Genomic DNA, 15,913 nt, shown 5'->3' on the forward strand with positions numbered 1-15,913 from the left:
CTATCTCTCTCTTTTAGTTTGCTGGCCAAGGCGACACATTTTGTGGGCCATGCAAGAGCCAGGAGCTGCAACTTCAGCAAATGCCAAACAACAGCTTATCCGAGTGTCCATAAATTAACAACTTGATTATGCCCCAAGCCCAGCGGACAAATGATCATTATGGTAATGTTGATGCTTGCGGAAAAGGGGCGAACGCACATAACTAAATTCAAATTGCTAGTACAAAGGAAGCATGAGGTTCGCTTTTCGTTGCCAGTTATCAACAGTTATCATATGGCAATGCCGCAACAAAATGAAAATGAAAAATGACACAAAGAATTTATCAAACATCCGCTTCCGGCGCAAAACGCAAGAGCAACAGCAAGAGCGCTGGAGGCAACAGGCGGACAACAGAAGGATAAGGCATCAAGTGAAGCTGATGGCGGTTCCATGCCGCAGCCAATTTACCGGACAACACACACACACAGATAAAAGGCAGCCAGGAACAACCGAAGCACGCATAAAAAAGAGCTGAATAAATTGTCCATTGTTTCATAATTGAAGCCAAAGGGGATTGACCCACACAGATGTCCGTCAGCCCAGTCAGTCAGTGAGTCAGTCCGTCATTTCGAGTTTCGAGATTGTGGAAAAAGTCGGGGAAAAAACTTAAAATAGACTCATTGACACGACTCGCTGCGAGTCCTTTGAGAACCGGCTAACAAAGGAGACTGACAACAGCAGTTATCCTTACTCTGGCTACCGAATTCTGTATACACTTTGCTTTCTAGCTAATTAATAAATATATTTGGTATATAGTATCTTCAAAGTTCATCGGGCAATGTGCCTATCCACTTTTAACTAATGACAATTATACATTTCCAGGTTCTAGACAACTTACTTTACTTTCATGCTATAAAATGCTTAGAATTTGCTGAGATTACATTGTAGTTTGTTTTGAGATTGCAATTGCTATTCATCGCATATCAATGCTAACATTATGGTACAACTAGCCAACAAGAGCAGCTAAAGCAATCTGACGACAGTTTCTGAACGAATCTAGAATGTGGCATATGGAAGAGCAGACGACAGGCGGACACACGGACAGACAGACAGACAGACAGTCGGAGCTGCCAGCTCCCATCGGGCTCAAGTCAACTAGAGCGCAGCAAAACATGCGAATGTTGTGGGAGTTGTGCAAGTTGTTGTTGGTGGCCAAGTGAGAATGCATCATTAGTGCAGGAAACCGACAACGCGACAACGCAACACTGGGATAACCAACTGCAAAATAGGAATAACACTCGGCCAGAGACTAGACCATGGCAAGTGCAGAGAGTAAGAGTGCGTTGAGAGTAACCAAGCAGACAACCAGCCAGGCAGACGAGCAACCAGGCAACCACAGGACTACTAACAGATAGAGTTACGACAGCCAGCTAGCAATGGATGGAGAGAGGGAGAGAGAGAGAGAGAGAGAGGGTGAGATAGAGAGGATTGGAGTTTGGAGTGCTGCAAGCTACAGCTGAGCCGCAAAAGGCAACGCAATGCAACACAACGCAGCGAGTAGCAAGGCAAGCGTAACCATGTGGCAAATGAGGCTAAAGCACAAGTGTCGCCAGCAGCGGCATTGCCAACGTCGTCATCGTCCTCATCATCGTGACAGTGATAGATGAAACCAACCAGAGAAAGAGATAGAGAGAGAAACTCAGATACTTCACTCTTTTGAGTTCTACTATAAGTCTGAGTTCTCTCTGATCTCTACTTCAGTCCAAATCTCAGTCAGAATTAACAAAACTTAAATTTCCTCTACAGTTAATATTTATATTCCTTTTCGATGGCTCGAATGCCCTACACTTGGCGACAACCGGCCTATCCGGGTGATGAGAGCGACAAGCGTTGGATTGATCCCAGCTTGATTGTCCTGTGCCAGAATGCCAATGTGGATGGCGCATTGCCGTCGCTGCTCGACACATTGTACGAACCGATTGGCCGAAGTCTTGTGGCCTCTGTTTTTGTCCACGAAACGCTGCGCGAAGAGTTCATGACGAAGGTGCGCGCTGGCATGACGGTGATGCATCGTCAGGTGATGCGGCATGCTCTATACCAGAAGGCATTGCGACGAGTCGAGTGTTTGGGCGCCGAGACAGTGACATTGCTGCAACCGGATGACATTGGGTTCGAGTACAGCATGGTCGATGGATCGCCGATAATCGTGTGTGACTTTAGCCAAAGCTACTTTAGCACACAGCATCCAAGCACTGTGGTCACACTGCACACGTTTCGCCACAGCCAGGAGCTGGCCGAATTGGTGGCCAAGGAGAAACTGCCGTTTGCGAGTGCCACCATTTGGTGTCCCAAGATGTCGGCTGCCTACGAAATCGCCCTGTTCCTCGACGTATCCGCCGTCTACATCAATTGCGCCGATGTCTCGCTGCTGCCCATCGCCGAGCAGCATCGCAACGCAGAGCCATTTGCTCTGCTCCAGGGTCAGCATCACTACGAGGTGCACATGCTGAGCGGTCGACCCAAAGCGATTGTCTTTCCGGCACCATTGTCGGAGCATTTGCTGGCGAAAAAGTGATGTCCTCTTTACGTATACTAAATATTTGTTTCACATGTAATCAACACGGAAATTCAAGTATTCTGCTCTCTTATGTGCCTCTTAAATACGATTTGTTTTTATTAATTTCATACATTTTTCATGCGTTCTATATTCCGTTCTACTTTATTTTATGTCCTATTACGTATACGTAATATATAATCAATACTGAAATTCACATTTAAAGCTATTCTCCTATATGTACTTGATATTCATTCATATTTTACTATCATCTTTAATTTCTTCTTTGATCTTCGTATAATATATAATATACGTAATATTTCTTTCACACGTAACCAATACGGAAATTCAAGTATTTTGCTCACTTTTATGTACCTCTTATTTGATTGCTTAAATACGAAGTGTGTTTTTACAAATTTTAAACGTTTTTGATCCATTGTATATTGTTTTCTTTTTTTCTTGTATACATTGCGTACACGTAATACATGTATGTATAATCAATACTAAAATTCAAATTTAAAACTCTTCTCATACTACATAATCATACATATTTTGCTTCTTCAATCATCTGTACACTTTTCTCTGTTTTTATGTATCCTAGTCTAGTCTTCTACATTACGTATACGTAATTATTGTTCCCCATGTTGAAACTAAAATTTAAGTACATATTTTGCACATTTCCAACTCTTCTGATCTACTTCATATTCATTCATATTTTGCTGCTGCTTCTGCTTTCATCATCTTGAATAGCTTCTCTGCTTTTCGTCTCTATTCTATTCTTCTATATTACGTATACGTAATATTTGTTCCACATTGATATGAAATGAAAATTTAACTCTTTTGGTCTTCATATTCATTCATATTTTGCAGCTGCGTATGCTTTCATCATCTTTAATCGCTTCTTCTATTATTTTATATTACGTATACGTAATATTTGTTGTACATTGAAATAAAATAAAATTACGTATACGTAATATTTGTTCTACATTGAAATAAAACGGAAATTTAACTCTTCTGATCTACTTCATATTCATTCATATTTTGCTACTGCTTCTGCTTTCATCATCGCTATCGCTCCTTCTATTCTTCTACATTACGTATACGTAATATTTGTTCTACATTGAAATAAAATGGAAATTTAACTCTTCTGATCTACTTCATATTCATTCATATTTTGCTGCTGCTTCTGCTTTAATCATCTTTAATCGCTTCTCTGTTCTTCTCCCTTTGCAACTTCTCAGTTAACTTCTCTTTCTTTAACGTATTACAACTTATTCTGGTTTCTGCTGCGAGATATTGCATTAATTAATTTTGTTGTAGATTCATTTCAACGATTTCCAGAAACTTTCGGGTATTCCTCCACATCAATTGAGGCTGCTGAATTGAGCTAGCTGAAGCTACAACTACAAACATACAACTGAAGCTAATGCCATTGTTGCTGTTGCTGTTGCTGCTGCAAGATGCACTCGTTGCTCGCCCCTAGGATGCGATTTGCGCAATGAGTTTTGCTTAACTTTGGCGTCACTTAAATGTAATTCGAGAACTTTTCGGCGTTGCCTTTGGCTCAGCCTCAATTCACATGCAACAACAGCAACAGGAACAGCAATAGCGAGTGCTCGTATGTGGCATGGTTGCTGTGTTGCTGCATGCTGCTTGTTGGTTTGTTCGATTGCTGGCGCGCGCGTCTCTCATCTCGCTTCCCGCTTCTCGCGCCTTGCGTCTCATGCCGCCGCATGCCTCGTTGTTTTGCCACTTTTCGAGTGCATTTTGCTGTAATCAAGCGCCCACTTCAATGTGCCCCAAACCGTGGCACAGCCTCTGGGGCGCTGTTTTGTTGCTGTGTGTTGTTTGCTGCGCTTTCATGCTTTTTAGCATTTCATCATTTGTTGCAAGTTGCAACTTTAGCCACCCTTCACCCCCACTCCCCTCTCCCCACTGTTCACTCTCTCTCCCTTTCATTCTCTGTGTCGAATGCCAAACTTTATGCATTTCGATTTGACGTTGTGTGTGTGAACGTTGTTGTTTCCTCTAGTTGCAGTGGCATGTGGCAGCTTTTGTTTTTTGGGTCTGGCAGCTGCCAGCTTCCCGCCTCACTTCCCCGCTCCTCTCCACAGTGCCTTGTTCGCCCTCCCGTCGAGTGGCCTTTTAATGCAGCCGCTTAGCGCGTGTTGCACTTGCCTCGAGTTGAGTTGTTGTTGTTGTTGTTGTTGCTGCCACTGCCGCTGCCTCAGTCTCTGACTCCGCATGTGCTACAGTTGCTGGCAACAATATTTATTATTTATTTAGAGGCTGTTGCGCTGCAGTTGACCCAGTTAACGCTTGCTTCTCCCATGCAACTGACCCCATTTTTTGTTTCATTTTTTTTGTGCACTCTTTTTTTCGTTCTTCATCTTAGTTGCCATCAACATTTCGCCTCCTGCGCTTTGAGTTTGCCTCGTTGCGTCGTGCGGCATTAAGAAAAGTTTTCCTACAAATGCGAGCCGAGTGTGAGATTAGATTGCAGCACACACATTGGATAATACATTTTTGCCACACGACGACAACAACTTCTCCTCATTTCTAATTCATTTCTTAAAGTTCGACGAAGCAAAATATTGAACAAATCCAGACACACTGAGGCAAGCACTGCGTATACGTTATGTGCAAGTACATCCCATTTTCTAAATTGGAAATGCACATGAGCATAGCTCCCATTAGAAATAGGAGTATGCAATTTTAAGCAAGAAAGAAAGCCAAAATATCCGCTACCCCTTTTCTAATCAAATTAAAACAGTGCGGTATTACCGAATTAATATATCAAATTAATATACCAAATGTTATCTTTGGTATATCAACATACTATTCCATTTAAAATATACCGAATTAATATACCATCTAAATACTTAAATATACCAAAGTTAATATTTGGTTAATCGACATAAATTTGTATTCGAAATATACCAAAAACATACCATATTGATATACCAATTATACCAAAAGGTATACAAATATACCGAATTTAAAAACCAAAAGTTATCTTTGGTATATATACATACAATTGCATTTAAAATATGCCGTAGAGTACAGAGTATACAAAACCATCAATCAAAGCAACTAACACACAAATATTACGTATACGTAATATTATATATATGGTAATATAATATTACGAATACGCGTATTTGACTTACTATTGCATTTAAAATGTGCCATAAAGTACAGAATATACCAAACAGTCAACCAAAGCAACTAAAACACAAATATTAAGCATACGTATTAACATTATATCGCAATATTACGTATACGCTACAGAAACTACAAGAGAAGTTTCTTCAATATGATAGATATGCAATGCAGATTTGCATGTTTTATTTAAAGTCAATCTGTAGCCTAAATTGTTGAAAGTATTGAAAAGAAATTGTGATTTTCCCCTCTTGGAAAATTGTAATTAAAATGTGAATGAGACTTAATTTAGCAGCAGGTTGGTTGAGATTTAACCAGTCTAGTTAATTGATTAAAGCGACGTCTGCAACGTAGCTGAAAGTGGCGTGTTAACAGTGCAGCCAAATGAATGCGACGGTGGGAGAGAAGAGAGAGTTGAAGAAGAGCAGCTACTACAACGAGGTATTGTTTACATTAGGACATTGTCCTCGTTAGTTGATGCAAGGAGAGAGGAGTCCAAAGTCCAATGCTTGCTGTCATGCCATTGGCTAAACAGTTTGCATTCAATCAGCCGCTCAGCTGGCTGAAAGCCCAATGACAATTACAAAAACGAAAATGAAAACGAAAAGAAAAAAGTGCAGATAATGCTTATTGTTAGCCTGTGCAAAAAGGAACAAGATGAGATGATGCGAGGGTTGATTGAGCTGTAAGAGCAGCAGCCAACAAGTTGTCCGCATCAGAAGGTGGCCAACTGGCAGCTGCTCGATTGTGGCGAGAGCTTCGCTTGAATTATGTTTCATTGTGCTGCCACCAGACAAAGCCAGCAGAGGCGTGGACGTGGGCGTGGGCGTGGACAGTGGGTTGCCTCAGCTTATGCAATGAGATTTTTGCACAGCCGACAGTGTGGGCAAGTTTGTCGGAGCATTCTTTGTGTGCCGGCGTTTAAAAGCTGCCACGACGAAGCAGCTGCTGAGCCACAAAACTTGTGAAACAGGTGCTGCCCCCGCTCCTCCTCCTCCTCATTCTTCACCCTCTCAATCCCTCTCAAGCGGAAGCTTGCGCAGAAAAATGTGGCAAAAGTCGACGAATGAATGCGCTGCACAGCCGAGAGAAGAGCTGCCAGATAACAAAAGTCCAACAGCTGCAATCCCCTCAGCCCCTCACCCCTCCTCCTCATCCTTCGCTGCCTACTTCAATAGCTTTTCACTTGGCTGCAGCCGCCTCTCGGCTGTTGTTGGGCAACACTCTGAGCATAATAGCAACAACAATTGCCAGCCTCTCGTTTGCCTGCCGCATGTTGCATGCTGCAAACGTAATTCAATTTGACTTTTTGTTTTGATGCGATGGCAACCGTTGGAAATTCTGCCAGGCCAACGTCATCCAGTTGGCAGGCCAACTTTTTGGCTTCGCAGGGGACAACGACAACCCCCTCAACGAGAGCGCGCGTCAATTGATTTAGCCATTGAGTTATTACCAAGTACAACCCAGCCAGCTGGCTGCCTTCTCCCTTCGCTCCCCGCCTTTTGGATTTTGCAATCTTTTTTTTTTTGTATTTCTCGCTGTCTTTCTTTCGTTTTTTTTTTCCATTTAGTTGATGCCATGCTGAGGCCTTTGCCAAAGCAGCCGAGGGCGTTCGGCAAAAAGGACATTTTATAAGCTAAAGTAATTTGCATGGCAACAGGACCCTAAGCGCTTACTTTTCAGCGGACGGCGGACGTTGGACAGATGGCGGGCAACTCGTTCAACGGTGCTAATCCATTGCATCCTGTGGCTATGTCAAGTGCTTCCGTTTACCGCTTGTACGCCTGCCAGCAACTGGCTGCGCGCTTATTCAATGCCAACAACTGTTATGCAGCTGTTATAAGCCATTCAAAAGGGCGTGTGACGTGTCGTAAGCAAGTCGCTTAACAAACAGCTGTAATAATGTAACGCTTGCACATAAGCATTTCAATTCAACTGATGCAATGCGAGACTGTTATACATTATGGTCTTATATATTACCTCATGAATTTGCTTACACTTCTTTAAGTTATGCCAAAGTGCTCTGTTATATAAACTGTTATACTGTTATAAAAAAAAACTGTTATACATAAGCAATTGCTCTTAAATTTGTGGAATGCATAAGAGCGCAGTTATACAAAACTGTCATAATGTTTCACAACCGTGTTGCTCTGGAGTAGTAAGACAATCACGTTCTTCCAATAGTTATACTACTGTTATGCAAAGTGTTATACAAAATACTGCAAATATAGAACAACAAACGGCTGTCGCATTCAATTTAATCATTCTTTTCGATAATTACCTTAACCAAAAATGTTATATAAAGTGTCATACTGCATACCATTAAATGCCATAAAATACGCTCATTAAGTCGACCGCAAAGCTTTAAGCTGCAGCGCAACTGCAAATCCAATGGAATTACAATTCAACACACACACTAGTGTACAAAAACAGAGTTCATCCAGGAGTATTTGAAAATATTATAATTACCTGAGGGCAATTTGAACAACCGCAGCAGAATAATGGCTTTATATCGCTGCTGTCGATGTCTGCTGGGAATTTGAAATATGGACTGGGAATCGAAAGCGGAAACGGAAGCGATGGAGCAGGCAAAGAGGGGGAGGGCAAAGAGCGAGGTGGCAGTGTCAATAATAATTAAATAATAATTTCAGCAATTTGATTTCATTACATTTACGGGCAGCCACAAAAGGACTGCAGAGAGCAAGAGCGAGAGAGCGTTGGTCTCATAAAGTTGCTGTGGGATTGCCAACAAATATGATTTGTGGTCAAAAAAGGAGACGACAGAAGGCGACAATGAAGAAGCCATAAGCCAAATTAACAATTAAAGTAAGCCAAGCAAAGACGTCGACGGCCAAAGGGAAAAGCGAAAGAAAAGCAGCCCAAAGACCCAGAGAGAGAGAGGAGAAGATGAAGGGCAGGCAGACTGAAAGCAGCCTAGGCTAAGCCACGGCAGTAACCAAAGTCAAATAAACAAACAAACTTTGGATCACGCTGGACTTGGCCAAAGACACACAAAAACAAGAACAGCAACAGCAACAACAACAGCACTGCGTAAGTTGAAGTGGTTGGCAAACAAACACACAAAAGGAAGCTGTCAAAGATGTTGAGTACATGGCCAAAACAATGGAGCAGCTGTGGCAACAGCCTCCACTTTAGGCCAATTCATTTGCCTGCAACTAGCGTCACAGCATTGTCATACCCTATGTCAATAAATCGCAGCTAAACGGGTGAATGTGACTGAACTCAAGTGAAGTAGTCTTAAGAAAATAATCAAAATTTCTTTTGTTTATAGCTAAATTTTCACACAATTCAAATAATTGAAATTCAACGCTGAGACTAATTCAATAAATTCAAAAACAGACTGTTATAAATTATGGTCTAATGCTCAGAATTTGCTTATACTGATTTAATTTATGCAATACTGTTATAAGAACTGTTATACACATCAGATTGTTATAAGCAACCGCTTTTTCGAGATTTTCTTCCAGTACCTTAACTCATGCAAAAGTACACTGTTATAAAAACTGTTATACAAACCCATATTGTGATGCTTTTTCTGAGATATTCAAATAAACAAAGCTCTACAAATTGTTGTACTAACATATTATGCAAAAGAACGTTGTTATACAAAACTGTTATATTTAATATAAATATTTTAACGCATAGTTTCAATTTCTCTAAGATTTTAAAGCATATCTCCGAACTTAGCAATCCATCTCTCATTCGATTACATTTTGCATTTTTCGTTAACAAACTCTGCTTTTGATTAGTGAGGCTTTTTAGTCCCACAAAATAGCAGCCAAGTAGTAGTGTAGTGTATTATTCTTTTGTTATTTACGCAATTTTATTTTTCTTTTTTTTCTTTTTATGAAAACACGACAAGCGCACTGACTGAATCGGTTTACTTGCTCGCTCTTTCTGTGCCTCGCTTTGATAGTTCTCTGGCAGAGGCAGTAAATTGCATTTAAAATGCCATAAATTAAAAGACAACAACGTGGGATGGCAACCCTGGCAGAGTGGGTTGCAGCCCAGCTTGTAGCCTGCCTCCGGCGGTTTCTTCTCCTGGCTATTAAAATGCATTAAAAATTGTTTTTAATGCCACCAGCAGCAGTAGCAGCAGCAGCAACAACAAAGGGGGCAGGGTAGTAAAGTGAAACACACCCACACACGCTGTAAGTGACACCGAGTAAAGGTCACACACACACACACACACACACACACACACACACACTCACACACACACTCACACACACATACATTATTATCATGTGCATTTAACTGCACTGGAAAATTTATACATACATTTCATAAAATATAAAAGCAAAGCATAAAAGCAGGCGCTTACTTTCTCTCTCACTTGCTCTCTCTCTCTGTCTCGCTGTCACTCGCTTGTTCCCTTTCTCGCTGCTGTGCTCCTTCCGTTGTGGCACATTAATCCAATTTGTCATAATTAAATTACTTTAAGCCACTTGCTCAGCTATTTGCGTAAGAACTTTTTTTTCGTTCGCAAAAGTTTTGCGAGGCCGCACTTAGCGCGTTCATAAACCGTAATTACAATTACTCGTTACCCTTTATGCTACTCGTTACATGCTACTCGTTACTCCCTATGCCAGTTCTTTGCAGTTCTCATCGCAACAAAAACTTATTGTGGGATTCAGATTTAAGATTTATTTGTAATCTTGCTAACAACTTCATTTAAGTCATTATTTTCATGTTGTTCGAGAGCTGCAATTTGATTTTCTTTCATAAAATTGAATGTTTAATTCTATCTGCAAAACAATTCTTTAGTTTTCTTTTTATTCTTCAATTCAATTAAAATAATTTACAAATAAATTGTAAAATTCACCTCTTTATCTGCGCCACAAATTCGCATGCTTTAAAATTCAAGAATACATTTCTTTTAATTAATTTTTGGTGGATGTTTCAGATAACATCCTCACTTTAAGCCAGGGAATGGGTAAAGCCATCAATCTCCATAAATTTGCATGCTTAGCTGGATTGCTTTATCAAAATTTTTTCCACTCGAGCACAATTTAAATCGATTAACCATTTAGTTTACATGCGGATAATTTCCGTGATTTTTCGGCCACACACAAAAAACTGTTGAATTTTAATTACAAAAAAAGGCGCGCGAAAAGTTGGAAAATTGTAAACGGTGAAAGGGAAATTTGGTGGGGAAAAGAGAGAAAAATGCAATATCGAAAATTGCATAATGAATGTTAAACAGAAATGTTTACAAGTCTAACCAGCAATTTCCGCCGTGCTGGCAATGCAATTTTGATGACACACAAAACATTTTAATGGCATTTTTCTTTTTTCTTTTTGTTGTTTTTTTTTTTTTTTTTGTTTAAAAGAAAACATTCTGTGGTTATTGTTGTTGAGCAGTAAATCAATGAGGGAAATTGGCGCGCTCGAGTGGAGCTCAAAATAAACAAGGCGTAAATTAATAAATATTTAAATGTTGCTGTTGTGCGAGACTGCGAGTTCTGTTGGCACTTGAACAAGTCGATAAAAGGCAGACACACAGAGAGAGTGAGAGAGAAAGTCTGCCGAAATAAACAAACTTCTGAGCCATTACACAACAAAATGGCATTAACAGCAGCAACAGCCAACATCAACAATAGCAAAAATTGCAAAACAAAAAAAGAGAGAGAGAAGCCAACAAATAAAGTAAAAAAATGAAAAATGAAAAATGGAAAAACAAGAGCAACAAAACAAATGCAAAGTGAGAAATTCGCATGCAGATTGAAATAATATTTTTGCATTTTATGCAAAGGTTTACACACAACACAAGAGAGTGTGAGGAGACCACAACATGGACAACAACATGGAACCACTTGCCAGAGTCAGAGTCAGAGAGAGGGAAAGGGACAGGAAGAGCAACAGCAGTCGCTATCCGTTCGTTCAAAAATATGCAGTGATAATCAGTAAAGCAAACAGGAAAAACGACAAAACAAAAATACAGAAAAAATAGGCACACAAAAAAAAAGAAAACCAGACAAATGCCATTTGAAATCTGCACAACAGCAGAAGTTCGCCTCTGTTTGAGAGTCAATCAATTCCCAGCGAGAACGAGAGCAATAGCAAAAAAACGGAAAGAGAGAGATAGATATAGAGCGTCCGGCGTTAATTGACAGCACAGAAACTGTGCAGGAGGGCAACACTTTGTATTATTCAAGAGCCATCCAAAATTGTTAGCTATCTATGGCAAATGTCATTAAAAAAGTGCTGCTCATTGACAGCTACACAAAATTCAATTCTAATTCGTGCTGGGACAGAGTTGCCACATTGTCAAAACTTGGCACTGTCAACTTGTCAAGGAAATGTCAACAAAGAGCACGAGTTCGAATTGAGTATCGAGTTTTAAGTTTAGTTAAGCAAAGGCAAAGCTTACTAGAAGTTAATCAATTATTGTTGATAGACGAGATAAATTAGCGATAACTATCGATGCAATGGCCAGAGTTGCTACATAGTCAACACCTGGCTCTGTCAACTTGTCAAGGAAATGCCAGCGAAGAACAATAGTTTAAATTGAGTTTGCATTATACGTTAAATTAAGCGAAGACAAAGCTTACTAGAAGCTAAACAATTATTGTTGATAGACGAGACAAAGTTTCAATAACTATCGAAGAAAAGTTAAATTGCTTTAAGGCGAATCAATTAATTGACCTCCATTCAAGTCGATTCAAGCCAATTATGCAAAATAAATGCTAATTTAAGATTAAAAGCAAAATAGAGAGAGTCAAAATTGAAGATAAACTAGTTAATTATTTTCAGCTTTAACTTTTAGGCAATTTCAAGTTTAAGCAAAATATAAATTGTTCGAGCATTAATTATCGCATGACTTTGCCTCTCTGCCTCGTTATCCCCTCCACAGAAATGTGACTGCACTTTCCATAGGACAAAAGGCGATTGCAACAACTGCAGACAGGATAAACTTCAGGTAGGTTTTAGCTTTTGGTGTAATTAATACGGTGGCTTAGATCATGAAGGGGGGAGAGAGAAAAGCTAAGAGAAAGAGAGAGATTGGCTGGCTTCCAAGGCGCTGGGATTAAGCGTCGAGTAGTTTGACATATCGAATAACAGGATAGGGCAGCGAAAGACGATGGCAAATAGTTGCTCATATGACAAATGTAAAAGTTGAATAAGAGAAGCCACAGATGGATGATAAAAGAGCGGCCGGAGGGGAAATGCGACCAAATTGCATTTAAATAATGAAAATGCCTAACAAAAGCAGTGTAAACAAAAGCGACAACAACACGAAAACTAGGCAAAGTAATAGACAGACAGACAGGCAGTTTTTGTTGTTGCTGTTGTTGTCGCCGAGGGAAGAAGGGGAAAGACAAGAGGTTGCTTGTAACATGGCCGGAAGGAAAGTCAACCAGGGCCAGAGTCAGCGTCAGCGTCAGTAGCAAAAAGGAAGGAAGTTACTTAAAATCAACAACATGTAAATGGCAAGGCTACGTTTAACGCTTCGATGCAGCTCATCCCCATTCCCCTCTTTCTCCTCGCTTCCCGCACTTCCTGCTGCAGCATTGTTTGCCATTTTGCGGTCGGCTTTATTGTCATTGACTTTGGCAAACTTTGCGCTGTGCGCTCGTCTCAAAAGCAGAGCACAGCACAGCACAGCAAATAGCCATCGAATGAGTGCATTCGTTTGATTCATGAATAAGTGAGTCACATATAACATATAGAAGTACTCGACCACTTGCGAGTTTAGTACACATCACATGAGGTCAAGTCCGCGTTGATTCTCGTTTCACATTTCACATTTCCATTCCCATCGCTTTCGCTCATTAGCATTTTGATTGCGCAAATATTTAACCCAAAAGGTCAGAGGCTCTTCATCAAATGCCAAATGTGGCAAACGTGGCAAGCACGTGGCTGGGAGCTGCCACAAGTTGCTGACGCACAGCATCATCACAGCATCCGCATCCGCATCCGCATCATCATCACATCACGCAGACTCTTTTCTGGAATCAGCCTAATACCTTTTATTGAAACAAGCAAACTCATCGCTTCCATATCGAAGTCAGATCTGAACGATTGCACAAATTTCAGTAGCATAAACGTAAAATCGAGTCGATGTATTGACTGCGCAAGACCCTTCATAATTTTTCTTTTCTTTTGAATAAAGAAGAATATCCATTAAAAACAAAATCAGGCATTTAAATTTACATTCTTCATCGGTTATCACAGCAATTTACATTTTACAAATTTGGAACTTACTTAAAACGAAAAGGTTGTGAAAAAGTTATGACTGTGTAGGAGCCTCTATAATTTCTGAATTGAAATAATAATATTCGATAGCAAATTATCGATTCGATGCTCAACACTCTTTGTAATTCGTCTTTTTGAATAGAGAAGAAAATTGATTGCACTTGGAACAGATAGATATGATTTAAAACAAAATCACGCAGTGAAATTTTCATTTATAATCAGTTTTCATTCAATTTTGTTGAGTAATTTTAACGTATACATAATTCAAATATTAACCCAAGTAAATTCAAGGTTATGTCATATATACTTCATTGTAGATACTTTTAGTTATGTTTATTATTATAAATTAAATTGAATTGAACGTTAAAAACATTAAAGGACACACTCAGCCATCCACAAATTGATGTGCTACAAGCAATAAAAAGTAAAACGAATGACAAAGTAATGACTGTGTAAGACCCTTTATAATTTCTGAATTAAAATATAAAAGAAAATTAGAAAAGCACAAAGAAGTCCACTCAAAGTTTGCATATTACATTTAGATCCGAAAGATTTAACAAATTTCTACGCGAATAACAAATTCACATTGATTGTGCGAGACCCTTTATAATTTCTGAGTTAAAATCTTCGTTTCCATTTTTGATGTTTCTTAAAGCTTCGACAATTTGATTACTTTTGTTGTAAAAATTGGCAAGCAATATTGTGAAACTTGCGTATCAAATAATTGCAAGCTCATCTACTAAATAAATTACACAGTGTGCTAGGTGTTAGGGAGTGTGGGTGTGAGTGTGTGTTTGCATGTGTGTGTTATATGTAACTGTTTGTACAGCAGTCAATCAGCTATTGCAGTCAATCATTCAGTCAATCAAGCCATGCAAATGTAAAGCAAACATTGCCAGTCAAGTGGATTGCTTGTTTTATTTGATTAAACAATAAGTACACACTCCCACACACATAAATACACACACACACGCGCAGAGAGGAAGAAGGGCAGGGGTGTGGGGAGGGGAAGCAATGCGTGCTAACGGTTTGTGTGTGTTTCGCTGATGTTTTTCGTGCTTATTGCATTGAAAAAACCTTTTAACCACACGCGCGCGTGGCACGCAACGTCGACCACGCCCACCGCGCGCGCGCTCGCCCACTGTAAAACAAATTTGCCACAAGCTAACACACACAAACACACACACACATGCAGACACGCAGCAAGTTATGCAGCAACAAATGTGATTGATGCTCAAATCGCGCTCAAATATTGCGCCCTGCAGGCGTCTCCTCTACTCTTCGCTACTCTCCCCTTTCCACACTCTCCGGCATGTTATGCAAGCAACGCATTATGCAAAAGGACACACACACACACACAGACAGAGAGAGTAGTGTGGCACACCCCAATGCATACTAATGAAATTGTGTTACATTTTGATAAGCTTGGCCCACAGTTTCGCTTTGCAAATTTTCGGCTGCTGTTGGCTCAATAAGCGCCTTAAGAGCACACACTCCAGGGAGCAAACTGAATGTACTATGTGTGTGTGTTCATGTGCGTGTGTGTGTGTGGCATACCAACTGATAGCAGACAGCTCTATCCGCAGCGTAAAGTCCTTGCCTCAGTCGCAGTCGCAGTCGCAGTCTCAGCCTCTGAGCATCTCAGCCACTCGTCAGCTGTCAAATGTCAATTGTCAGTTGTCACTTGGCTGCCTCGTGTGGCCTGCTAATGCGCATTTGCACTGATGCGCATTTGAATGATGCAACTGGTAACTGGCAACTGGCAGCGGGCAAGTGGCAAGTGGCAAGTGCGGCATGTGGCATGTGGCAAATGGGCCACGGCCAAACAGGCAACAGCCAACAGGCAGCTGACATCTGACAACTGCCTGATAGGCGCTTACTAATTGCTGTAATACCCCATGCACAGCCACGCCCTCCCAACGCCCATTGTCTCAATCTCCTCTCTATATTGTATATGTGTGTTTAGATTGCGCTTTTATTTGCGTTTCCATCGCGAAA

The 15,913-nt window shown here is 40.4% G+C and overlaps 2 protein-coding genes across 2 annotated transcripts in view; one reads left to right on the forward strand and one right to left on the reverse strand.

Moving 5' to 3' along the window:
* The window catches only part of LOC133847443 (uncharacterized), a 109,118-nt gene that overhangs the window by 47,071 nt on the left and 46,134 nt on the right, over positions 1–15,913 (reverse strand).
* On the forward strand, positions 1,731–2,750 carry LOC133848886 (uncharacterized). Its single transcript, XM_062284617.1, has one exon. It carries the CDS (start codon positions 1,808–1,810, stop codon positions 2,552–2,554), a length of 747 nt encoding a protein of 248 aa, XP_062140601.1. The 5' UTR covers positions 1,731–1,807; the 3' UTR covers positions 2,555–2,750.

This window comes from Drosophila sulfurigaster, chromosome X (genome assembly GCF_023558435.1).
Source record: "Drosophila sulfurigaster albostrigata strain 15112-1811.04 chromosome X, ASM2355843v2, whole genome shotgun sequence".
NCBI lineage: Eukaryota > Metazoa > Arthropoda > Insecta > Diptera > Drosophilidae > Drosophila > Drosophila sulfurigaster.

Excerpts from the sequence above, each read along its gene's own strand:
- LOC133848886 (XM_062284617.1), top strand. The coding sequence starts at position 1,808 with ATGGCTCGAATGCCCTACACTTGGCGACAACCGGCCTATCCGGGTGAT.